The sequence below is a fragment of the Somniosus microcephalus genome, chromosome 14, assembly GCF_052327205.1.
Source record: "Somniosus microcephalus isolate GS21.2 chromosome 14, FLI_Smic_1.0, whole genome shotgun sequence".
NCBI classification, from domain to species: domain Eukaryota; kingdom Metazoa; phylum Chordata; class Chondrichthyes; order Squaliformes; family Somniosidae; genus Somniosus; species Somniosus microcephalus.
The window spans coordinates 88157516-88180359 of record NC_141000.1 but is presented as its reverse complement, the minus strand read 5'-3'; the positions used below and the strand labels follow the sequence as shown (position 1 = coordinate 88180359).

At 48.9% G+C, this 22844-nt stretch overlaps 1 protein-coding gene across 1 annotated transcript in view; it reads right to left on the bottom strand.

Moving 5' to 3' along the window:
* Positions 1–22844, bottom strand: part of LOC147107670 (suppressor of tumorigenicity 14 protein homolog) — a 157896-nt gene that overhangs the window by 98237 nt on the left and 36815 nt on the right. The window contains exon 7 of the mRNA XM_086006894.1: positions 7868–8054. Coding sequence (XP_085863020.1) covers positions 7868–8054 — 187 coding nt within the window. The remainder of the gene's footprint in view (positions 1–7867; positions 8055–22844) is intronic.

Sequence of the window (22844 nt, the reverse complement as noted above, 5' to 3'; positions counted from 1 at the left end):
AAGGGTGTAATGGGGTGGGGGTGGGGGGGCGAATGCTGCTGCCGAGAAGCTTCTTCTTTCCCCCTGCCTCCCCCCCACCACACAGGCTTGTTTGGCATAGAGTGCGGGACAGCTGCCCACAGCTTCCCCAACCAGAATTTAAAGATCCGGTCTAATTGGGGTAGAATCCCGGGAGAGCGGAGTTCTGGTCCATATTCCCATCCCCTCCCTCCCCCCCAACCACACCCCCAGCATCTCCCAACCCGAGAATTTCAGGCCCACTGTGTTACAGTTCTCAGAAGGCGCTATTTCTGTAGCTATGATTGCTTATAAACTCCACTGAAATAAGAGCCCTTGTTTAAAAAAAAACACTGTACTTTTAAAACTGTTCAAATACATATGGTCAAAATTGCAGGAAGCCTGCAGTATTTATTGTGCGATAGTGAAGTGGAAAAAAAACCTAGACTTCATGTTGACAGCATTTGGATTCAGAAAGGTTACCGGGAGCTATACAAAAGGTCAGGTGAAGTTAATTAAGTAAACTTTAATAATTACTTTTATTTCCACAGAAAAAGAATGGAGAACTAGTTGAATCTAGCTTTTGAATAACCTGCTGCTGAATGAGCCCACAGGCTAATGCTTTCATGGTCAGTGAACACGGTCTGCATACTCCCAGTAGGTGTTCTCAGGTTATGACCTGTAACGTTTAAAGGGGGATCTTTTTCAGGCACCTATTCATGGAAAAAAATGATTGCAAATGTTTACTTGAGAGGGGACAGGCAAGAACCAAAAAAAGTCATACATCATTTTGTCGCTATTGCACCACTCATATATGATGTGATGAGCATTTCAACAAGATTTACATCACATCAGCTGTTTGCAGGTGAACAAAAAAAGGTTTGTTCATCACTTTTTGTATGTACAGTAAGTGGTTTACAAAACCATTGGACTCCTTTAGACTCACAGGTTCAGACAAATTCTTCTCAATATTATAACAAGATACAATAATTTCACAGCTATTAAAACCAGAACTGTGTGGAACTATGAATAACATATGGTCATTTTTGCTAATTTATGTAAGGTTGAAAATCACTGAGGTTTTTATGTTGTACAAGATAAGAAGACTTGTCTATATTAAGATGGTTCAAATAACGTGCATTTATCGACATGTATTTTTGAACACAAAATTTAGTTTAGGCACTGAAAATAGTACTGTAGCGGGTTAAAATAGAACCCTGAACTGTACAGCCACATTACTTTATGAATTTTTAAAATGTTGTTGGATCCTATTTGTTTAATAAAAATGGAATTGCTTTGGGTTATAGACAAGCTGTTCCAGAACAATTCTTATCACATACTTACATCATTGCAGAAAGTATTAGGCCATTAGCAAAATACAATTCATTTTTTATTTTACCCAAATAGTTTGCCTTTGTAACTAACACATATTCACAGGCATCTGATAGCATCTGTGAGCTTTGTTGCCAGCACTCTACTTCTCATGAAGAAAACTCATTTTTAACAATCCATATAACTTGCCACACTCTGACAAACAATGCATCAGTTCTTCCTTTATTTTGTCACGGTGCTGCCATCTCCCTCTGATTTCAATTAAATATCTTTTTTAGTGTTTGTTGTGCACATTAACGTGAGGGATGTCAGTGCTGAGGAACAGAATATCTGTCCACTCTTTGGGCTGGAGTTTCCTCCGGGAGGCGGGTTCGCAGCGACTTTGATGTTTGGCGGATTCCGGTCCCACTCTTGGTTCCAGCCGTTCTGTGCTAACGATTTTGAGTAGATTGGGCTTATTAAGCCCGCTGTGCGTGTTACCCGCCCCAATCAGTGGGTGCGGGTCTGCTGATCTCCTGTGATGACGCGCTCAAAGCCGCTGTATTTAAGGGAGCCATGTCCCCATTGGCTTTCACTTACATTTTGCTGCTCCTGAGTGCTGGTGGTTGCAGACATGACAGCACATAGAACAAAGGCTCCCTGTTTCGACGAGGACTCCCTCCATGTTCTTGAGGAGGGAGTAAAAGGATGGAAGGAGGTACTGTTCCCTTCTGATGGAAGGAGGAAGCCTCCTCAGCACACCAAGGCAGCTTGGCTGCAAATAGCTGAGGAGGCCAGTGCGAGGTTTATCTTTAGACGCACCTGAGTCCAGTGTAGGAAGAGGTTCAATGATCTCCTGCATTCAGCAAAAGTGAGTATAACAGCACACTTACCTTCATTGTGCTGTGCCTGTCTTTACATCCCCATCAATCTGCATTGCCAGCCCTACTCCTGCACATCCTAACTCAGCCCAACATCCCTTGCACCGTCACCCATCCCTCTCTCCCTATGTACAGAATCACATCCCCATCTTACTATGCACCCCTCACACTCACTCTCAATGCTATGACAACAAACAACTCACAAGGAGGAAACTTGGTATTGGCACCTCACTCCATCATAGTCTCCCTCTAAACATCTATTGTATCCATTCTTTACACTCATTCCATCACTCTCACTAAAATTGCACTTCTGTCTCTCATTGCAGGAAAAGAGAGCCCACAATAAGAGGGAGAGGGAGAGAACAGGGGGAGGACCGCCATCCATGGCGCAGCTCACCCACGCTGAGGAGGCAGCTCTGGACATTGTTGGAGGTGCTGAGGAGCTTGAAGTATGGGACGGAGAGACGGGCTCAAATATGTCCATCTCAAATATGAGCAACGCCATAACGCAGGCACTGGCAAATGTAGGTCCCGCCAGGGAAAGGATGGCAACCTCCATGGAGGACATAAATTGCAGACTCAGGAGAACACGGTAACACTTCTAAATAGATGGACAGCTATGGAGGATAGATGGGCATCTATCGAGGAGAGAAACCAAAGGTTCATGGACATCCTTGTTAGGAGGAACGTCAGCACAGACACGGGTCCTCATGGCCCCACTGATGTGCAGCAAGGTGCTCTCCAGCTACTTGCTAGCAGAGAAGTGTGGGTGGCCCATGAGAGGAATGGTGGTGGGAGGGGACATGGAAGTGGGGGCTCCTCTCCAAGCGCTCACACTACCATCCTATTGCCAACCCCTCGGTCAGAGCTCCAGATGCCTCCCCCAACAGAGATGGCCAAGTCTGCCCCTGCACAGCCGCAGGAGGAGCAGACTTTGGCGGGGCCCTCACAGGTTCCAAAACCCAGAGGACGCCAGCCAAAGGCATCTAAGCAGGTGCAGCAGGGAAGTGAGCAGGCTGCCTCTGCATCTGTTGAAGCCACAGGGGGATCACCACGCAGAAGCACGCGTAAGAGAAAGCTAACACATAAATAGTCACAAGGGTAGTCACTTGGGTGATTTCATATAAATCAATGTTAGATTTGTGTTCTTTTATTTTATTGTATTGAAGTAATGCCATGTGAATGTTTCAATGCATTGCCCTATATGTGCTCACAATTGGAAGTGGCACAGTGAGGGGTGAGGGCGTCTTTCATCTGTAGCAATGGTGGTGAAAGTGTTAGGAATGCACAATTCATTCTAGGGACGCTCTATGGTGTGGAAGTGGGGTCATGCCAACCTTCATGTGCATGTGGCAGCCACATGTCTGTGCTGCCTAAAGTTAGGTGAATCTGCCATGGATTAGGCCATCCCTTGCCTGATGGGCAGCAATGTGCGTGCGTGCTGGTTGCACTGGGTCAGCCGCCTCCTCCAGGTGTTCCTCATCTGCAGCCTCATTCGGCTCTTCCTCTTCCTCTGAAGAGGCTGTGCGCGCTGCGACTTGTTCCTCAGGCAGCGCTAATCCCCGCTGCAGTGCAATGCTGTGCAGGGCACAGCAGACCACAATGATTCTCGAGACTCTGGCTGGTGCATACTGTAGGGATCCACCAGATCTGTCCAGGCATCTGAAGCGCAATTTGAGCAACTCTATTGTTTGCTCTATGACACTTCTGGTGGAAATGTGGCTCTGATTGTAGTGCTCCTCAGACTCGTTTGATTACCTCCTCATCAGCATCATTAGCCATGTCTTCAGGGGATAGCCCTTGTCTCCAAGGAGCCAGACGGAAAGTTAATTTGGCGGAGCGAAAAGCTGAGGCACAGTAGACTGGCGCAGGATGTAAGAGTCATGGCAACTGCCAGGGAACGTGGTGCACACATGCATGATGTTTTTCCTGTGGTTACACACCAGCTGGATGTTAAAGTAGTGGAAGACCTTGCTGGTTCACAAATACAGCTGGATTGTGACAGGGTGCCCTAATGGCCACATGTGTGCAGTCTATGACACCCTGCACCCATGGGAAGCCAGCCAGATTAACAAAGCCTAGTGCCCGTGTGGTAACACTTGCCTCATCAGTAGAAAAGTGAATGTAATTGGTAGACTTGGCAAAGAGGGCATCGGTAACCTGCGTGAGCAATCTGTGTGCAGCCGACTGGGAGATGCCGCTAATGTCTGCTGCTGATCCCTGGAAGGACCCTGATGCAAAGAAGTTGAGTGCGGTGGTAAAGAGTGTCCACCCGCTCCTCTGGGCTGCAGGTCTTGGTCCAGCATTGTGCAGATGTCAGCGACTACCTCTCGCGAAAGTCTCAGCCTCCTTTGGCAGTGCTGCTCAGTCATGTTGAGGAAGCTCATCCTCTGCCTGTAAACCCTGTGTTGGGGGTATCTCCTGTGGCGCAGGGCAGCTCAGCACTGACGGCCTCTGCCCTGTGCAGCATCAGTTGGGTGAGGAGAAGGTTGGCACTCTTGTTGTTGGTGCTGCTGGTGTGCCTGGTTCTGCTACTGCAGCGGCTAATCCTCTTCCGATTCTGAGGACCAGGATGAGAGAGTATCAATGGTTCCCATTCTGCTGTTATATCTGGCAGTTGAGGATGAGATGTTATCAGCAGTACGTCAATGGGGAGAGAGCTTTCTCCAAGGAGGTGACAACAACTGCAACAACTTCGTTTATATAGCGCCTTTAATGTAGTAAAACGTCCCAAGGCGCTGCACAGGAGTATTATAAGACAAAAAAATTTATACTGTGCCACATAAGGAGAAATTAGTGCAGGTGACCAAAAGCTTGGTCAAAGAGGTAGGTTTTAAGGAGCGCCTTAAAGGAGGAAAGAGGGGTAGCGAGGCGGAAAGGTTTAGGCAGGGAATTCCAGAGCTTAGGGCCTAGGCAACAGAAGACATGGCCACCAATGGTTGAGCAATTTATAATCAGGGATGCTCGAGAGGGCAGAATTAGAGGAGCGCAGATATCTCGGGGGGTTGTGGGGCTGAAGGAGATTACAGAGATAGGGAGAGGCGAGGCCATGGAGGGATTTGAAAACAAGGATGAGAATTTTGAAATCGAGCGCTGCTTAACCGGGAGCCAATGTAGGTCAGCGAGCACAGGGGTGATGGGTGAACGGGACTTGGTGCGAGTTAGGGCACGGGCAGCCGAGTTTTGGATTATGTAGGGTGGAATGTAGGAGGCCAGCCAGGAGTGCTTTGGAATAGTCAAGTCTAGAGGTAACCAAGGCATGGATGAGGGTTTCAGCAGCGGATGAGCTGAGGCAAGGACGGAGATGGATGATGTTACGGAAGTGGAAATAGGCGGTCTTTGTTATGCTGCGGATATGTGGTCGGAAGCTCATTTCAGGGTCAAATATGACACCAAGGTTGCGAACAGTGCATATAGAGTTCACAACACATACTTACAACCTCAATACAGCTCAAAGCTATCTTCCAAATCATGAAATCAGCAACTTCTGGCATTTGAAAGTGAACTGATGTGAGAGGTTATGTTTTATGCAGCAGTTGCAGCTGTGAACTATTCAGCTCATTGGAAAACCCGACACGCTCAGCTGGTGTGTTTGCCGAACGACGTGAAACACTTTGAAAATGTGTGGAAATGGAAGAACCCTGTCAAAATAGGAGTTAACTACCTTAAGTGCCTCTCCCACCGCTTGGTGTCGGGTCTGTTTTGAAAGCACAGAGCCGGCACTTTGGAAACTTGAATGGAGGCGGGTTCGAGGCGGGTACTCAACCCGCCATCAATCATTTTGAACTTAACACCTGACCCGCCTCCGAACCCGCCCTCTGAGCGCCGGCAAAATCGGGGCCTTTGCATCTAGTGTCAACATCAAATGTCCCTTGCTTAAGCATAGAACAGCCAGATGAAAAGTAAAACTTCCTCTTTCAGCCCAGACTGATGGTTGACAGTCTCCTCTGTGTTCTAGCATAAGGAACCTACAAAAAATGTGTCAGGTGGCGGGGCGGGGGGGGGGGGGGGGGGGGGGCGGCAGTCTCAATCCAATTCCTAATAGGCATAGGTCCACAGCCCCAAAACGACCACTAAACTGACAATCTCATTCAGGCCACAAGATGGCTGATGTTGGAAATGGAAAAATGTCATATTGGTGCTGTGAGGGGTGCCCTGAGCTTGGGGCAGAGGTACATTGCTGGGGAAGAGTATAGAGGGAGCATTATTCTGCAACTAATCATGCTATATCTGACAATGGGAATACTTGATGCACTGAAATGGAAATGTATTAACATCCTCATCTTGATCAGCACAAAATTTACCCCAAAAAAGCTCAAATTTAACCTCAGAATGAAAAATCCACAAGTGCAGAATGCATGGGATCAGTGGGCAGATTTCCTCAAATTGCTCAGCTTGCCCATCATCCCCAGGTGAACTTTGACACATGCAGGGTCTGACGATTTGCTAGATGCCTTCCATGACCAGTCAGCACTGCATGCAAATTTTGTATTGATTCCTAAAGATTTGACCCCTTTGATTTGATTCTGTTATTTTTGTTCTGTTCTACCATCTCGCTGATATTCTGGTAGTGTCTTAAAGGGGAGGTATTTGCCGTTACTAGCACTGTAGAAATAAAATACATTGATCAAAAAATAAAAGAAACATATTGAAATTTAAGTTAATAACTCCCATTTCATATGAACTGAAGGCAAGGAGATTAAAGATTCTCACCAGTACTCACTAATGCAGGGTTACTGACAAGATATTGGCAGAATTCTAGATGGTACTCTTGATGTAGTGAGGCAAAGTTCATACATTACAACAGTGTCTACATTTCAAAAGTACTTCATTGGCTGTAGAGCACTATGGGATGTCCTGATGTCGTGAAAGGTGCTATAAAAATGCAAGTTCTCACTCTCACTAGCAGAGCTACAGTCAGGACCAAAGGATGCAAATAGTGCAGGTCACAGTGCACAGGTGAGGCCGGTAGCCTGCTGCCCAAATGGGTATATGAATGTCATCAATGGCCCCCTATATTTTGTAAAATCAAGCAGTCTGCTTAAATTGGGGATCCATGACACACAAGTGCGAAAGGAGATGAAAGTACTGCCCAGTTGAATAATGCACGAGCCATTTGTTAAGCTGCAAATTTGCTGATACTGCAGATGATTCCTATGCTAGCCTGGAAAGAGGCAGAAAAGGTAAGAGAAGATGTGACCTTGACTGCAACTGACAGTGTTGTCATCACGATGGAGGTCCCCTTGTAACAGATGCCACATCTCTGTAACTGAATGATAGGTACAGACAGTCTGGCTCTGATGGTGCTTGATCTCCCTGGCACACCTCCTTTGATATTCTTCATCCTCTTGCATGAAATCCTGTAATAGGGGCACTTTGAAAGTAATCCTCGTGTCTTGTAAAAGCATGGTCATTTTTTTTTTTTTAAATCAGTGTACCTTTAAGAATTTCCTTCCTGACAGTTGATAACCATGCTGTCCTTTAACACTCACTTTAAATGGGAAGACAGCACTGGGCAGAACCTCAGCAGGAAAAACAGGAAATTTGGGCCTGTATCCTAAAGCCCTCATTTGCATATATTTTCAATATATAATTTCTGGTCCCCACTTGCACAGGTACCACCAGTCGAACAGTTTCTGCAGAGTGGATTTACCACCTAATGACCTGCCTTTCCTTACCTTGTGATTAGCTTCTTTTTTCCAGGCACCAGTGAGTCATAAAGTGCAATGTAATTCAGGCTACAATCACCATTCATAAAATATTTTTGAATAGTAATTTGCAGTGAATGGTTGGCAGGCGCTCTCATCTCCCAACGGCATGACGAAGGTTTATTCCATTGGATTCTGCTATCAGTCACAAGACATGCTGAGGGGTAAGATAAGATCATTAGAACTTAATGTAGGAACAAAATTGAAAGACCCATTGTTCTTTGTTACAACAGCAAAATCATTGGGAAATACTGTTCAGTAATGACTGGAACATGAAGTATGCTTGGATGCCAGTGAAAGGGTGGAATTAATAAATTGAATCTATACAGATGGTTTTGTGGAGTTCCCCCAGCTTCTTGGATATTATGTATACTTTGTACATCTCCATGAGTAAACTATTTAAAACTTTTAAAAATTGAATATAAGCAGTTAATAGGCAGAAAGGCGGCGGTAACATGCTGTATAGGGAGGGTGTAGTAAGCAAAATGGTAAGTGCAATGGGCCAATTTGAATTCTTGCCAGATTACTCTGCCATGTATCGAAATTGGTGTCTATGTAAAACCAACTCCTGAGGTTTTTATTTAATCTTAGTTACAATTTGGAATTTGCAGTCAATTAGATTAAAGAATTAAGGTTAGATTGTAGCCAGTCTTAAAGTTGACCAACCTCTGTCATTACCTTATTTATAGCAATTATTAATCTAAACTCACCAAATACAGCTGCATGCTAGTCTATTCTTTTCTGAAACTTCTCACCACTTTCCCATGCAGCTTGTTTTACACTATCTATGAATCTTATTTGTTGATGTGCCCCATCATATTAACTTGAAAAATTGGTTTGGGGAAATGTCACTTCATGAGCACACTGCATGTTTGGTTCAACACAATTTACCTTTTGTATTGTATTTGTCACCTGAATTAACTTAGTTTTTATCTTCTGTTTTGCTCATTAAGTTTTGTTTTGTCCTTGTTCACTACCTGCCTTTATTGCAAATCTCTTGTTAAATTCGTCTTATCTCCACTGCTTCTAGGTCTTTGGCAGATTTCCTTCATAGATTCAGTATTTACATCCCTAATAAAGACAGCAGATTGAACAAAACACTAACTTTGCAGTCTCATGTATCTCTCTTTTTAAAAAGGAAAGAAAATCTACTGTTGCACAACTGTATTTGCACTCAAACATTGAAAGAATTCTCAATTGAGTTGATTTTCTACTTTGAGCACAAAGGGTACAGAAATGGAGCAGAACAGGTTTTGCACCTGCTCGGGTCGAGCCATCTTTGCGGTAATGTCCAGGTTGGAGCTGATTTTGTACAACAGGGAGCTCCTGGTTTGAAATCAACCTATTTCTGGGAGCTGACATGTTGGAGGATGGTGCGAAGGGAGGGTGGGTTTAGCTGTGCAGTTGCAGCTGCTTAAAGGCTACAGCAGCACCTTTGTCAAATTTACAGATTGTACATCGTGGAAATGTTTCTGTGGCAGCAGCAAAAGCACCATTCATTTTAGACTCTGCTGTTGAACTAATGCTGCATGTGATGGGCAAAGGAGGATTTGGAATTCCACAGAGTGTGGAGTGCCTTGGAGGAGGTGGCGTTAACAGTGAAACCAACAGTGCCACCAGAGAACATGAAAGCAGATGTGTAGGAAGTTTTCAGGCATCAAACATCTGCCAACATAAGGTTCTCCAAAATTTCCAATTTACAAGTGCATGGACAAAGCGTGCATGGTGCAAATTGTTCCTGCTCAATCTGCTACACATTGACTACTTCTACATACAAAGCACTCAAGACAACCTCACAGCTCTTTGATTGTTTAACATGTGCGCCCATACTGCAATTGGAGTTCTCGTTGCACTGGCATTTTCAAAAGGTATGCCGAGTAAACATTCTTCCAACAAAATCTAGCTGCATGATTCATGTTGATTTTTTGACACACACATGCACACTCTCTCTGTCACTTGCTCACTCGCTCTGGGATGTTGGAAAAGTGAGTAGCTCAGCACTACTTCTCTGCTTCCATGACAGGAGAGCAGTCAGGGGGAACAGAAAACATACAGGAGGGCACTGCAACTTTAAGCCCTTATGTAACTTTGAAGAGTCAGCTGATGAAATTCATGGTGATGAGCACATAGAGGGGATGAGAGCAGGTGGCTGAAGCAGATGCCTCCCCAAAACAGAGGGCCAGCAACACCCATTTTCTGTTATTCCTTCTCACTCACTCCCTCACATTCTTGAGCGCAACACTGTGACATAATATTGAAGGGGTACCATGCTGCAGCATCCCAACATATGCTTTTCCACCAACCAGGGTCACAGAAGAAGTCAGAACCCCCACATCACTCACTCACTCATTCCATCTATTGCAAGCAGAAATACAGGTATACCCATCCCAGGGATTTAGATAGCGCTGGTGGGACCAGAGCACAAGGCTCACTTCAGGCAATTTTCTGAGATTGGCCTTAAAGTATTCACGTGAGAGCCGGGCCCAGGTTGGATCTGCCGCAAGGGTCCATATCAGTGGAGAGCCAGAATAGCTCACACGTTCACATTCCAGCACATCACCATGGCACAGACTAATAGCACTGTTACAGTACTGGGCACTTAGCTCACAGTCATTTCTATAAGAATCAGCTGCATGACTCTTGCTGATCAGAGTCTTGCTCTACCCTTGGCTGCAGATGGGCTTTGTACTACTGCTTCAATGTTAAGCCTCTCTGGGTGCCAAAGTTATGCAGCATGTAGCTGCTTACAATTAACTAGAAGACTCTGGCAGGGCTGTTTTGTAAGATGTCCCATGACCTGACCAGTTATCTGAAGATAAATCTGGAACACTATTTCAAATTTAAATGTAATAGTAGGGCAAGGGAACAGAGGTTAAAACTAGCAAAAGGTAAATTTGAGAGGTGTCCTTGAAGCATTTCCTCTGCCCACCTGGGGCTCTCTTGCCATGCCGGAGCTCCAAGTAGTGGTAATGTTACTGGACTAGTAATCGAGAGGCCTGGACTATTGATCCAGAGACGTGAGTTCAAATCCCACCACGGCAGCTGGGGAACTTAAATTCAGTTAATTAAATAAATCTGGAATAAAAAGCTAGCATCAGTAATGATAACCATGAAACTATCGGACTGTCATAAAAAACAATCTGGTTCATTAATGTCCTTTAGGGAAGGAAATCTGCCTTTGTTACCTGGTCTGGCCTATATGTGACTCCAGACCCACAGCAATGTGGTTGACTCTTAATTGCCCTCTGAAATGGCCCAGCAAGCCACTCAGTTGTAAGAAATTGCTACGAAACAAAATAATAAAAATGAAACTGGACGGACCACCCGGGATCGACCTCGGCACCAGCTATGGACACGGCAATGGCACGCCCAGTCAACCCTGCAATGTCCTCCTCACCAATATCTGGGGACTTGTGCCAAAATTGGGCAGCTGCCCCACAGACTAGTCAAGCAACAGCCTGACATAGTCATATTCACAGAATCAAACCTTTCAGCCAATGTCCCAAACTCCTCCACCGGCAGCACAAACCCACTTCTTCTTAGGCAGTCCCTCGGAACTGAGGATGACTTGCTTCCACATTAAAAATGAGTTTGCAGGTGACTGATGAGTCCAATGCGGGACCTACAGTCTCTGTTGAAGGGGTGGGTGGGGTGCTTGGGTTGACGTGCGCTCCTTGCACTGCTTCCGCTTGCTCCTGGCGAAGAGACTCGAGGTGTTCGGAGCCTTCCCGGATGCTTCTCCTCCACTTTGTGCGATGTTGGGCCAGGGATTCCCAGGTGTCAGTGGGGATGTTACACTTTTTCCAAGGAGGCTTTGAGGGTGTCCTTGAAGCATTTCCTCTGCCCACCTGGGGCTCTCTTGCCGTGCCGGAGCTCCAAGTAGAGTGCTTGTTTTGATGGTCTCGTATCGGGCACGCGGATGATGTGACCCATCCATCGGAGCTGATCGAGCATGGTCAAAGCTTCGATGCTGGGGATGTTGGCCTGAGCAAGAACACTGACGTTAGTGCGCCTATCCTGCCAATGGATTTGCAGGATTTTGCGGAGGCAACGTTGGTGGTACGTCTCCAGTGCTTTGAGGTGCCTGCTGTACATGGTCCATGTCTCTGAGGCATACAGCAGGACGGGTATCACTGCTGCTGTGTAGACCATGAGCTTAGTGCCGGGTTTGAGGTCCTGGTCTTCAAACACTCTCTTCCTCAGGCGACCGAAGGCTGCACTGGCACACTGAAGCCGGTGTTGGACTTCGTCGTTGATGTCTGCCCTTGTTGACAGTAGGCTCCCGAGGTATGGAAAGTGGTCCACGTTGTCCAAGGCCTTGTCGTGGATTTTGATAATCGGGGGGGCAGTACTGTGTGGCGGGGGCAGGTTGGTAGAGGACCTTTGTCTTACGGATGTTTAGTGTAAGGCCCATGCTCTCGTATGCTTCGATGAAGGTGTTGACGATGGTTTGGGGTTCGACCTCCGAGTGAGCGCAGACGCAAGCATTGTCTGACGTAAGAAAACTACTAGGCACTTGGTCTAAGCGTTAAACAAAGCTTTAATCAACTGTTTTACAACATGGAGGTCTAGTTGTGTCCTTCACTAGTTCCTGTTAAGAATGTCCTGCGCAAGCTGGGCTCGTGCCCGAGTATTTATACTCTCCCTGGACAGCGCCACCCGCAGGCTGCTCAGTTGATTCATGTCATCGTCTGCTTACTGTAATTCGACGACAGAGGATGGGACGACCTTGGATCTGGACTGGAGGCGACAGAGGTTGAAAAGTTTCCCGTTTGTTCTGTAAATTAGCTCCACTCCAGCGGGGAGCTTACTGAGGGTGAGATGGAGAATTGCAGCAAGGAAGATTGAGAAGAGCGTTGGTGCGATGACACAGCTTTGCTTGACCCCGGTTCGTATGTGAATTGGGCCTGTGGTGGAACCGTTGGTCAGGATCACGGCTTGCATGTTGTCGTGAAGCAGGCGGAGGATGGTGACAAACTTTTGAGGGCAGCCGAATTTGAGGAGGACACTCCATAATCCCTCATGGTTGAGAGTGTTGAAGGCCTTTGTGAGATCAAAGAAGGCCATGTACAGCGGTTGGTGCTGTTCCCTGCATTTCTCTTGTAATTGTCGTGCGGTGAAGATCATGTCCATTGTGCCCCTTAGTGGGCGGAATCTGCATTGCGACTCTGTGAGAAGCTCTTCGACCACAGGGAGAAGGCAATTGAGGAGGATTCTTGCGATGACTTTCCCTGTGGCAGACAGCAGGGAAACTCCTCTGTAATTACCGCAATCGGACTTGTCACCTCTCTTGAAGATGGTCACAATAACGACATCTCTGAGATCCTCTGGTATGCTCTCCTCCTTCCAGATAAGAGAAATGAGTTCATGAATTCGCGCCAGTCGTGCTTCTCTGCCATGCTTTAGTGCCTCGGCGGGGATTCCATCTGCTCCTGAGGCCTTGTTGTTCTTCATTGGTCGGATGGCCTTTAGGGGTGGCGACACAGTGGTATACATTGGCTCCAGACACCATGAAGTCTTATGGCTTCAGGTCAAGCATGGGCAAGGAAACCTCCTGCTGATTAGCACCTACCGCCCTCCCTCGGCTGATGAATCTGTACCCCTCCATGTTGAACACCACTTGGAAGATGCACTGAGAGTAGCAAGGGCACAGAATGTACTCTGGGTAGGGGACTTCAATGTCCATCACCAAGAGTGGCTCAGTAGCACGACTACTGACTGAGCTGGCTGAGTCCTGAAGGATATAGCTGCCAATTTGGGCCTGCGACAGGTGGTGAAAGAAACAACATGAGGGAAAAACCTACTTGACCTCGTCCTCACCAATCTACCTGTCGCAGATGCATCAGTCCATGACAGTAGTGATAGCAGTGACCACCGCACAGTCATTGTGGAGATGAAGTCCTGGCTTCACAGAGGACAGCGTCCACTGTGTTGTGTGGCACTACCACTGTGCTAAATGGGATAGATTCAGAACAGATCTAGCAGCTCAAAACTGGGCATCCATGAGGCGCTGTGGGCCATCAGCAGCAGCAGAATTGTATTCCACCACAATCTGTAATCTCATATCACTCACTCTACCATTACCATCAAGCCAGGAGACCAACCCTGGTTCAATAAGGAGTGTAGAAGAGCATGACAGGAGCAGCACCAGGTGTACCTAAAAATGAAGTGCCAACCTGGGGAGGCTGCAACACAGGACTACGTGCATGTTAAAAAGCAGAAGCAGCATGCTATAGACAGGGCTAAGCGATCCCACAATCAATGAATCAGATCAAAGCTCTGCAGTCCTGCCACATCCAGTCGTGAATGGTGGTGGACCATTATACAACTAACAGGAAGAGGAGGCTCCATGAATATCCTCATCCTCAATGATGGTGGAGCCCAGCACATGAGTGCAAAAGACAAGGCTGAAACGTTTGCAACCATCTTCAGCTGGAAGTGCAGAGTGGATGATCCACATCGGCCTCCTCCTGAGGTCCCCACCATCACAGAAGCCAGTCTTCAGCCAATTTGATTCACTCCACGTGATATCAAGAAACGGCTGAGCGCACTGGATACAGCAAAGGCTATGGGCCCTGACAACATCCTGGCTATCATGCTGAAGACATGCGCTCTAGAACTAGTCAAGCTGTTCCAGTACAGCTACAATATTGGCATCTATCCGACAATGTGGAAAACTGCCTGTGGTAAACCACTTTCATCGTTCACTATCGTTACACTATGGTTATCACTGTTTATATCGTTACACTATGGTTATCACTGTTTACACTGTTGTATCACTACACAAGGTTACCTCTTGCCACGCTGTTATACCTGGGCTGACCACAGCTGACTCCGCCCATGGCTCCGCCTGCTTGCCCAGGTATAAAGGTGGTCGACTGGCTAGTATTCCTCCTTGTTGGATCCGATCACCCACGAGGGTGGGCTCTGTTATTTAGCCAATAAAAACCTATAGTTACTAACTTAACTCGTCGCTTTTCATGAACTGAATTGACAGGTATATCAATTTTATTGGCTAAATTTTGAAATGTCTGTACCGGAGCAGCCAAACGACCAGCCAAACGAACAGCCCCAGCCAAACGGCCAGCTACAACAGCCCCAGCAGCCGGCCTGGCTGCGAGCCCTCCGACCGCCGTACCTGGATCTAAACCCACAGGCTGCAAATTCAGCCCTCGACTTCGAACACTGGCTGAGCTGCTTCGAAGCCTACCTGGGAGAATCCGGCGTGCCTCCGGTATCCAAACTAAGAGTTCTGACCGCCCAGGTGAGCCCTAAAGTATTTGCACTCATCCGGGACATTGCTACATACGAGGACGCCCTCAACCTGCTAAAAGAGCAGTACCAGAGCCCTGTAAACTCAATGTACGCCAGGCATCTCCTAAGATCCCGCTCGCAACAGCCAGGAGAGTCGGTTGATGATTTCTTACGGGCGCTGCAAATACTCGGCAGGGACTGTGACTTTAAAGCCGTAACAGCTGCAGAACATACCGATGGAAATATCCGCGATGCCTTCGTGAAAGGCCTTCAGTCAGACTACTCACGGCAAAGACTGCTGGAATCAAAGGACCTCGACCTGAAAACAGCTGCTATCCTCGCTCGCTCCTTGGAAGTGGCCCATCGGGACCTCGAGGCATACTCCAGGTACTGTGCTGCGCGACCCTGGGACTCGGGCCCGACTCCGGCCGCAATACCCCTCGCACCGCCGCCCCTGGGGCCTACCACAGCGTCGGTGTCCCGGTACCGGCTGCGACATCGGAGCCCCGCGATCGGGCCGCCGGCTGCTTCTTCTGTGGCCAGGTGAAACACCCAAGGGCGCGCTGCCCTGCAAGAAACGCGACCTGCTCCGACTGCCACAAGAAAGGCCACTTCGCGAAGGCCTGCAGGGGGAAAGCCACAGACGCCAGCAGTGCCTCATGCGAGTTGTGGGGGCGGCCATCTTTCATCAAGGCCACAGATACCAGCATCACCTCGTGTGAGTCGTGGGGGCGGCCATCTTTGATCAAGGCCACCGACGCCGGCAGTGCCTCATGTGAGTTGTGGGGGCGGCCATCTTCTCCGCCATTTTGTTCAACGTCGTGGGCGCCGCCATTTTGTTCACCACACTCGACCGCCACCTTGTCTCCAGACCCGACCACCGCCTCACCCGCAGACTACAGCAGCTCGCTCAGCCATACACTAGCCTCCGTCACACTTGACCAAGCTCGCCCGCATCACCTGTCCAAGTCCATGATGGACATCAAAGTAAACGGCCACGCCACGACCTGCCTGTTCGACAGCGGAAGCACGGAGAGTTTCATCCATCCAGACACGGTGAGCCGCTACTCCCTCACTGTCCGGCCAACGCGCAACCGGATCTCGATGGCGTCGAGGTCCCATTCAACAGACATCAGCGGCTATTGTGTTGTGACCCTGTTGGTTAGGGGCACGGAGTATAAAAATTTTAAACTTCTCGTCCTGCCCCAGCTCTGCGCTGCCGTACTATTAGGGCTGGATTTCCAATGCCACCTCCAAAGTGTCACCTTGGCATACGGTGGATCCCTCCCCCCCCTCACAGTCTACAACCAGCAATTCCTAAACCGCCCACCGCATACCACCTGCGGCCTCTCCACCCTCAAAGTCCCGCCCCCCTCCCTGTTCGCTGACCTCACCCGCGACTGTAAACCCGTCGCTACCAAGAGCAGGCGGTACAGCGCCGGGGACAGAGCTTTTATTAGCTCCAAGGTGCAGCGACTCCTGAAGGAGGGCATCATCGAGGGAAGCAACAGCCCCTGGCGTGCCCAGGTCATAGTCGTTAAGACCGGCGATAAACACCGCCTGGTCATCGACTACAGCCAAACCATAAACCGGTACACCCAGCTGGACGCATACCCCCTTCCCTGCATATCTGATATGGTCAATCAGATTGCACAGTACCGGGTATTCTCTACCATCGACCTTAAGTCGGCCTATCACCAACTCCCTATCCGCCCTGAGGACCGCCAGTATACCGCCTTCGAGGCGAATGGCCGCCTCTACCACTTCCTTAGGGTTCCCTTCGGCGTCACCAACGGGGTTTCGGTCTTCCAAAGGGAGATGGACCGGATGGTTGACCAGAACGGGCTGCATGCCACGTTCCCTTATCTAGATAACGTCACCATCTGCGGCCGCGACCGGCAGGACCATGATGTTAATCTGGAGAAATTCCTCCGTACGGCCCAACGGCTGAACCTCACCTACAATAAGGAGAAATGTGTGTTTAACACCTCGCGCCTTGCCATCCTCGGCTGCGTAGTAGAGAACGGAGTCATCGGCCCCGACCCCGAAAGAATGCGCCCCCTCATGGAGCTTCCCCTCCCCCACTGTCCAAAGGCGCTGAAGAGAACCCTGGGGCTCTTCGCTTACTATGCCCAATGGGTGCCCAATTATGCGGACAAAGCCAGACCCCTCATGAAGTCCACCTCCTTCCCCCTGACAGCAGAAGCATGCGCAGCCTTCTCCCTCATAAAGGGAGACATTGCAAAGGCCACAATGCACGCGGTGGATAAGTCTATCCCTTTCCAAGTGGAGAGTGATGCATCCGACTTCGCCCTAGCTGCAACCCTTAACCAGGCAGGGAGACCTGTGGCCTTCTTCTCAAGGACCCTCCAGGGCCCTGAGATCCGACACTCTTCTGTCGAGAAGGAGGCCCAGGCGATCGTGGAGGCAATACGACGCTGGAGGCATTACCTGGCAGGCAAACGATTTACCTTCCTCACCGACCAGCGTTCGGTCGCTTTTATGTTTAATAACAAGCTGAGGGGCAAAATCAAGAACGACAAGATCTTGAGGTGGAGAATTGAGCTCTCCACCTACGATTACGATATCTTGTACCAGCCTGGTAAACAGAACGAACCCCCAGATGCTCTATCACGAAGTACATGCGCCAACGCGCAAATTGATAGACTGCAGACCCTCCACAACGACCTCTGCCACCCCGGGGTCACCAGACTTTACCACTTCATTAAGGCCCGCAACCTGCCCTACTCCATCGAGGAGGTCAGGACCATGACCAGGAACTGCCAAACCTGTGCCGAATGCAAACCGCATTTCTATAGGCCGGACAGAGCAAGCCTGATCAAGGCCACCCGCCCCTTCGAGCGCTTGAGCATCGATTTTAAGGGGCCCCTCCCGTCCTCTGACCGTAATGTGTACTTCCTCAACATTATTGACGAGTACTCCCGTTTCCCCTTTGCCTTCCCCTGCCCAGACATGACCAGTACCACGGTCATCAAATGCCTGAACGACCTCTTCGCCTTGTTCGGGTTCCCGAACTATATACATAGCGACCGGGGCTCATCCTTCATGAGCGAGGAACTTCGCCAGTTCCTACTAGCGAGAGGTATTGCTGCAAGCAGGACCACCAGCTACAACCCCCGAGGGAACGGCCAGGTGGAAAGAGAGAACGCGACAGTCTGGAAGGCCGTTCTCTTAGCCTTAAAGTCTAAGGGCCTCCCAACCTCTCGCTGGCAGGAAGTCCTCCCGGCAGCGCTGCATTCCATCCGGTCACTGCTTTGCACTGCCATTAACGCCACCCCCCATGAACGAATGTTTGTTTTCCCCAGGAAGTCGACTACGGGAACCTCGCTACCAACATGGCTGACTTCTCCGGGGCCCATCTTGCTGCGGAAGCACGAGAGGGCCCATAAAATGGACCCCCTGGTCGAGAGGGTGGACCTCCTGCACGCCAACCCCCAGTACGCCTATGTGGCATACCCAGACGGGCGGGAGGACACAGTCTCCTTACGAGACCTCGCACCCTCGGGCACCCCCTGAGACGCCACCGTTACCCCCCACCACTCCCCCAAATCCAGCCCCGGTAGACGGCATGCCGGAACCCCATGAGCCTTTGCCGACCACGCAGACACCAGCCTTAACTTCGAATACTACACCTCCACCGCCGCTGCTGCGCCGATCAGAAAGGCTTACGAGGCCTCCGGATAGACTGACATACCCGAACTGGTAGTACACTTCACCCCGCCGGCCTCAAATTTAAACAAGGGGTGGATGTGGTAAACCACTTTTATCGTTCACTATCGTTACACTATGGTTATCACTGTTTATATCGTTACACTATGGTTATCACTGTTTACACTGTTGTATCACTACACAAGGTTACCTCTTGCCACGCTGTTATACCTGGGCTGACCACAGCTGACTCCGCCCATGGCTCCGCCTGCTTGCCCAGGTATAAAGGTGGTCGACTGGCTAGTATTCCTCCTTGTTGGATCCGATCACCCACGAGGGTGGGCTCTGTTATTTAGCCAATAAAAACCTATAGTTACTAACTTAACTCATCGCTTTTCATGAACTGAATTGATAGGTATATCACTGCCCAGGTATGTCCTGTCCGCAAAAAGCAGGACAAATCCAATCCGACCAATTACCGCCCCATCAGTCTACTCTCACTCATCAGCAAAGTGATGGAGGCTGTTGTTAACAGTGCTATCAAGCAGCACTTACTCACCAATAACCTGCTCACTGAGGCCCAGTTTGGGTTCCGCCAAGACCACTCAGCTCCCAGCCTCATTACAGCCTTGGTCGAAACATGGACAAAGGAGCTGAATTCCAGAGGTGAGGTGAGAGTAACTGCCCTTTACATCAAGGCAGTATTTGACCGAGGGTGGCACCAAGGAGCCCTAGTAAAACTGAAGTTAATGGGAATCAGGGGAAAAACTCCCCTCTGGCTGGAGTCATACCTAGAACAAAGGAAGATGGTTGTGGTGGTTGAAGGTCAATCATCACAGCCCCAGGACATCGCTGCAGGAGTTCCTCAGGGCAGTGTCCTAGGCCCAGCCATCTTCAGCTGCTTCATCAATGACCTTCCCTCCAACATAAGGTCAGAAATGGAGATGTTCGCTGATGACTGCACAGTGTTCAGTGCCATTAACAACTTCTCAGATAATGAAGCAGTCCATGTCCACATGCAATAAGACCTGGATGATGTTCAGGCTTGGGCTGATAAGTGGCAGGTAACATTCGCGCCACAAGAGTGCCAGGCAATAACTATCTCCAACAAGCGAGAGTCTAACCACTGTCCCTAGACATTCAACGGCATTACCATCGCCGAATCCCTCACCATCAACATCCTGATGGTCACCATTGACCAGAAACTTAACTGGACCAGCCACATAAATACTGTGACAACAAGAGCAGGTCAGAGGCTGGGTATTCTGTGGTGAGTGTCTCACCTCCTGACTCCCAAAAGCCTTTCCACCATCTACAAGGCACAAGTAAGGAGTGTGATGGAATACTCTCCACTTGCCTGGATGAGTGCAGCTCCAACAACACTCAAGAAGCTCGACACCGTCCATGACAAAGCAGCCCACTTGATTGGCACCCCGTCCACCACCTTAAACATTCACTCCCTCCACCACAGGCGTACCGTGCCTGCAGTGTGTACCATCTACAAGATGCACTGCAGCAACTCGCCAAGGCTTCTTCGGCAGCACCTCCCAAACCCGCGACCTCTACCACTTAGAAGGACAAGGGCAGCAGACGCATGGGAACATCACCACCTACAAGTTCCCCTCCAAGCCACACACCATCCTGACTTGGACCTGTATCGCCGTTCCTTCACTGTCGCTGGGCCAAAATCCTGGAACTCCCTTCCTAACAGCATTGTGGGTGTACCTACACCATATGGACTGCAGCGGTTCAAGAGGGCGGCTCACCACCATCTTCTCAAGGGCAATTAGGGATGGGCACTAAATACAGGCCTAGCCAGCGACGCCCACATCCCATCAAAGAATAATTTTTTTTTTTTTTTATATGTTGATAGGGTTAGATGAAGAGGGGTGGGCTGAGGCTCATGTGGAAGCACAGACCAGTTGGGCCGAATAGCCTGTTTCTGTGCTGTAATTTCGATGTAAGGATATGCTGATTGGGTGAGGTGAAGTAAATAGAGTGGCAGAAGGCCGAATGGTAGTTTCTGTGCTGAGAATTCTATTGGCTAAAAATTCGATAACGGTAAAAACCTGTGGGCCGGTGTTAACGGCCGCTGAAAATGGTGGTGCTGGCAGAACCGGTAAATTGGCACTGGTGGCTAATTAACGTTAGCCCAGCATTAAACTTACAAAGCAACGGCGTTTCGGTGGCATTCATCCCGGCAGGAGGCCCCAATGTAGCATGGCAGTAGTGCCACTGCAGCAAGAACAGCCTTCTGTTAAAGTGAGGCTGTCATTTCAGAAAGTTAGGGCCTTTAAAGGGGGAACTGCCTTTTGAAATGAAAAAAATAAAAATCAGGTAAAAATAGGCCGTTTTTAGCCCTTAAAGCTCAATTGCCTTCTGAAAAAAAATTACATTTGAAAAATTTCCCAAATGGAAGTCTTCAGCTCTTAAAGCTGAACTCCCTTCCACACCTAAAAAAATGGGAAAACTGCCACAGCACTAACACAAATGGCTCAGCAAGCCAGGGAAGGGGCACCTAGGGTCTCGCACGCAACACTCCAGCTTTGTACAGGGGGATAACATTGCAATAGAGGTCCTCTACCCACAGGGGCCAGGAGGCCCTCCAGAAAGAAGATGTGGGACCAGATCACCAAGGCCGTCACCACCAGCAGTGTCACCCCCACCACCTGGCTTCAGTGCCAAACCACTGGTCAGGGTCAGTGAATGCAACTTCAAAAGCCTCCTCCTACCAACTGCAGCACTAGCCTCACACACTGCTCAATGCACAACAGCCTCCCCACCCCAATCACTCACCTACCAACAATATCTACCAAACACGAGGCACACCTCCCATTCCTAGCTTCACCTCACCCCCTTGGAGGAGACGATGCTGGCCATTCTTGGCAGGGGCATGGCTGAGCCCTTGGCCAGCGGTGGGACTGAAAGGATACAAGATGCTGGTATCCTCATATGTTATCCTCCTTCTCGCACCTCTTGCTTTCCCGCCCTCCCCTCACCACAACTCCATCCTTGTGCCTTCCTCATTTCACACACCCAGGAAATACAGTCTGCCCAGCCAGTGGTTGATCAAGAAGAGGCAGAGAAGTGTAGAAGAAGAAGAAGAAGAAGAAGAAACACCATCACTCGATTTCACACTCCCAGCCACCAGCTCCTCAAGGTTGACCAGCAAGGCCATTTGCAGTGTCCCCCACTGAAAGTCAGCAGCCTTCCACCAGCCATGCTGCAGCCATTGGGGTAGCACTGCGTGACATCAGTAGGATAGGCAAAGACACACACAAGACATTCACTAAGGGAATGCATAAGGGTGATGAGTTGATTTCTTGATGTCATATTGGATGGATAGATGTATAATGTTGTATTGGAATGTTTGCTTTGTGGTGGCTTTTATTTCAGCATTGTGGCCAAGAGGATGCTGTGATGGTCAGTAACAGTGGAAAGGTAAGGTGTGGGACAAATGTTGAAAGGGGAATTGGGGTTGTGGTCACTGGTACCGCAAGCGGATGATTCCATCCTGGATATCTCATCCCAAAAAGGGATGTCTGGGGTGCCTCCTTCCTTCTGCGTCCTCCTCTTCTGCTTCTTCCTCTTCTGCTTCTTCCGCTTCCCTCTGCGAGTGGATGCAGGAAATCTGAAATAAAAGCAGAATATGCTGGAAATACTCAGCAGGTCAGGCAGCATCTCGACCTGAGACGTGAACTCTGTTTCTCTCTCCACGGATGCTGCCTGACCTGCTGAGTATTTTCAGCATTTTCTGTCTTCTCAGAGGCCTTCCTTTACCATCCGAGGCCTTACAAGCATCCAGCAGCTCTCCCTGCACACTTAAAAAAACTTTTAACATGTATGGAAGCAAGCCACTACTTCAATAAAATAAAAAAAATCCAGTCCAAAAGCTTAAATGCAAACTTACCTGAAAGATGTGTGTGTCCCTTTAAGAAGTGCTGACAGTGTCTCTGTCAGTCTGCTGAATGCTCGCTTTTTAGAGCGAGCTTAGGACCCAGCGCTAAACTCAGCACTGAGGTCG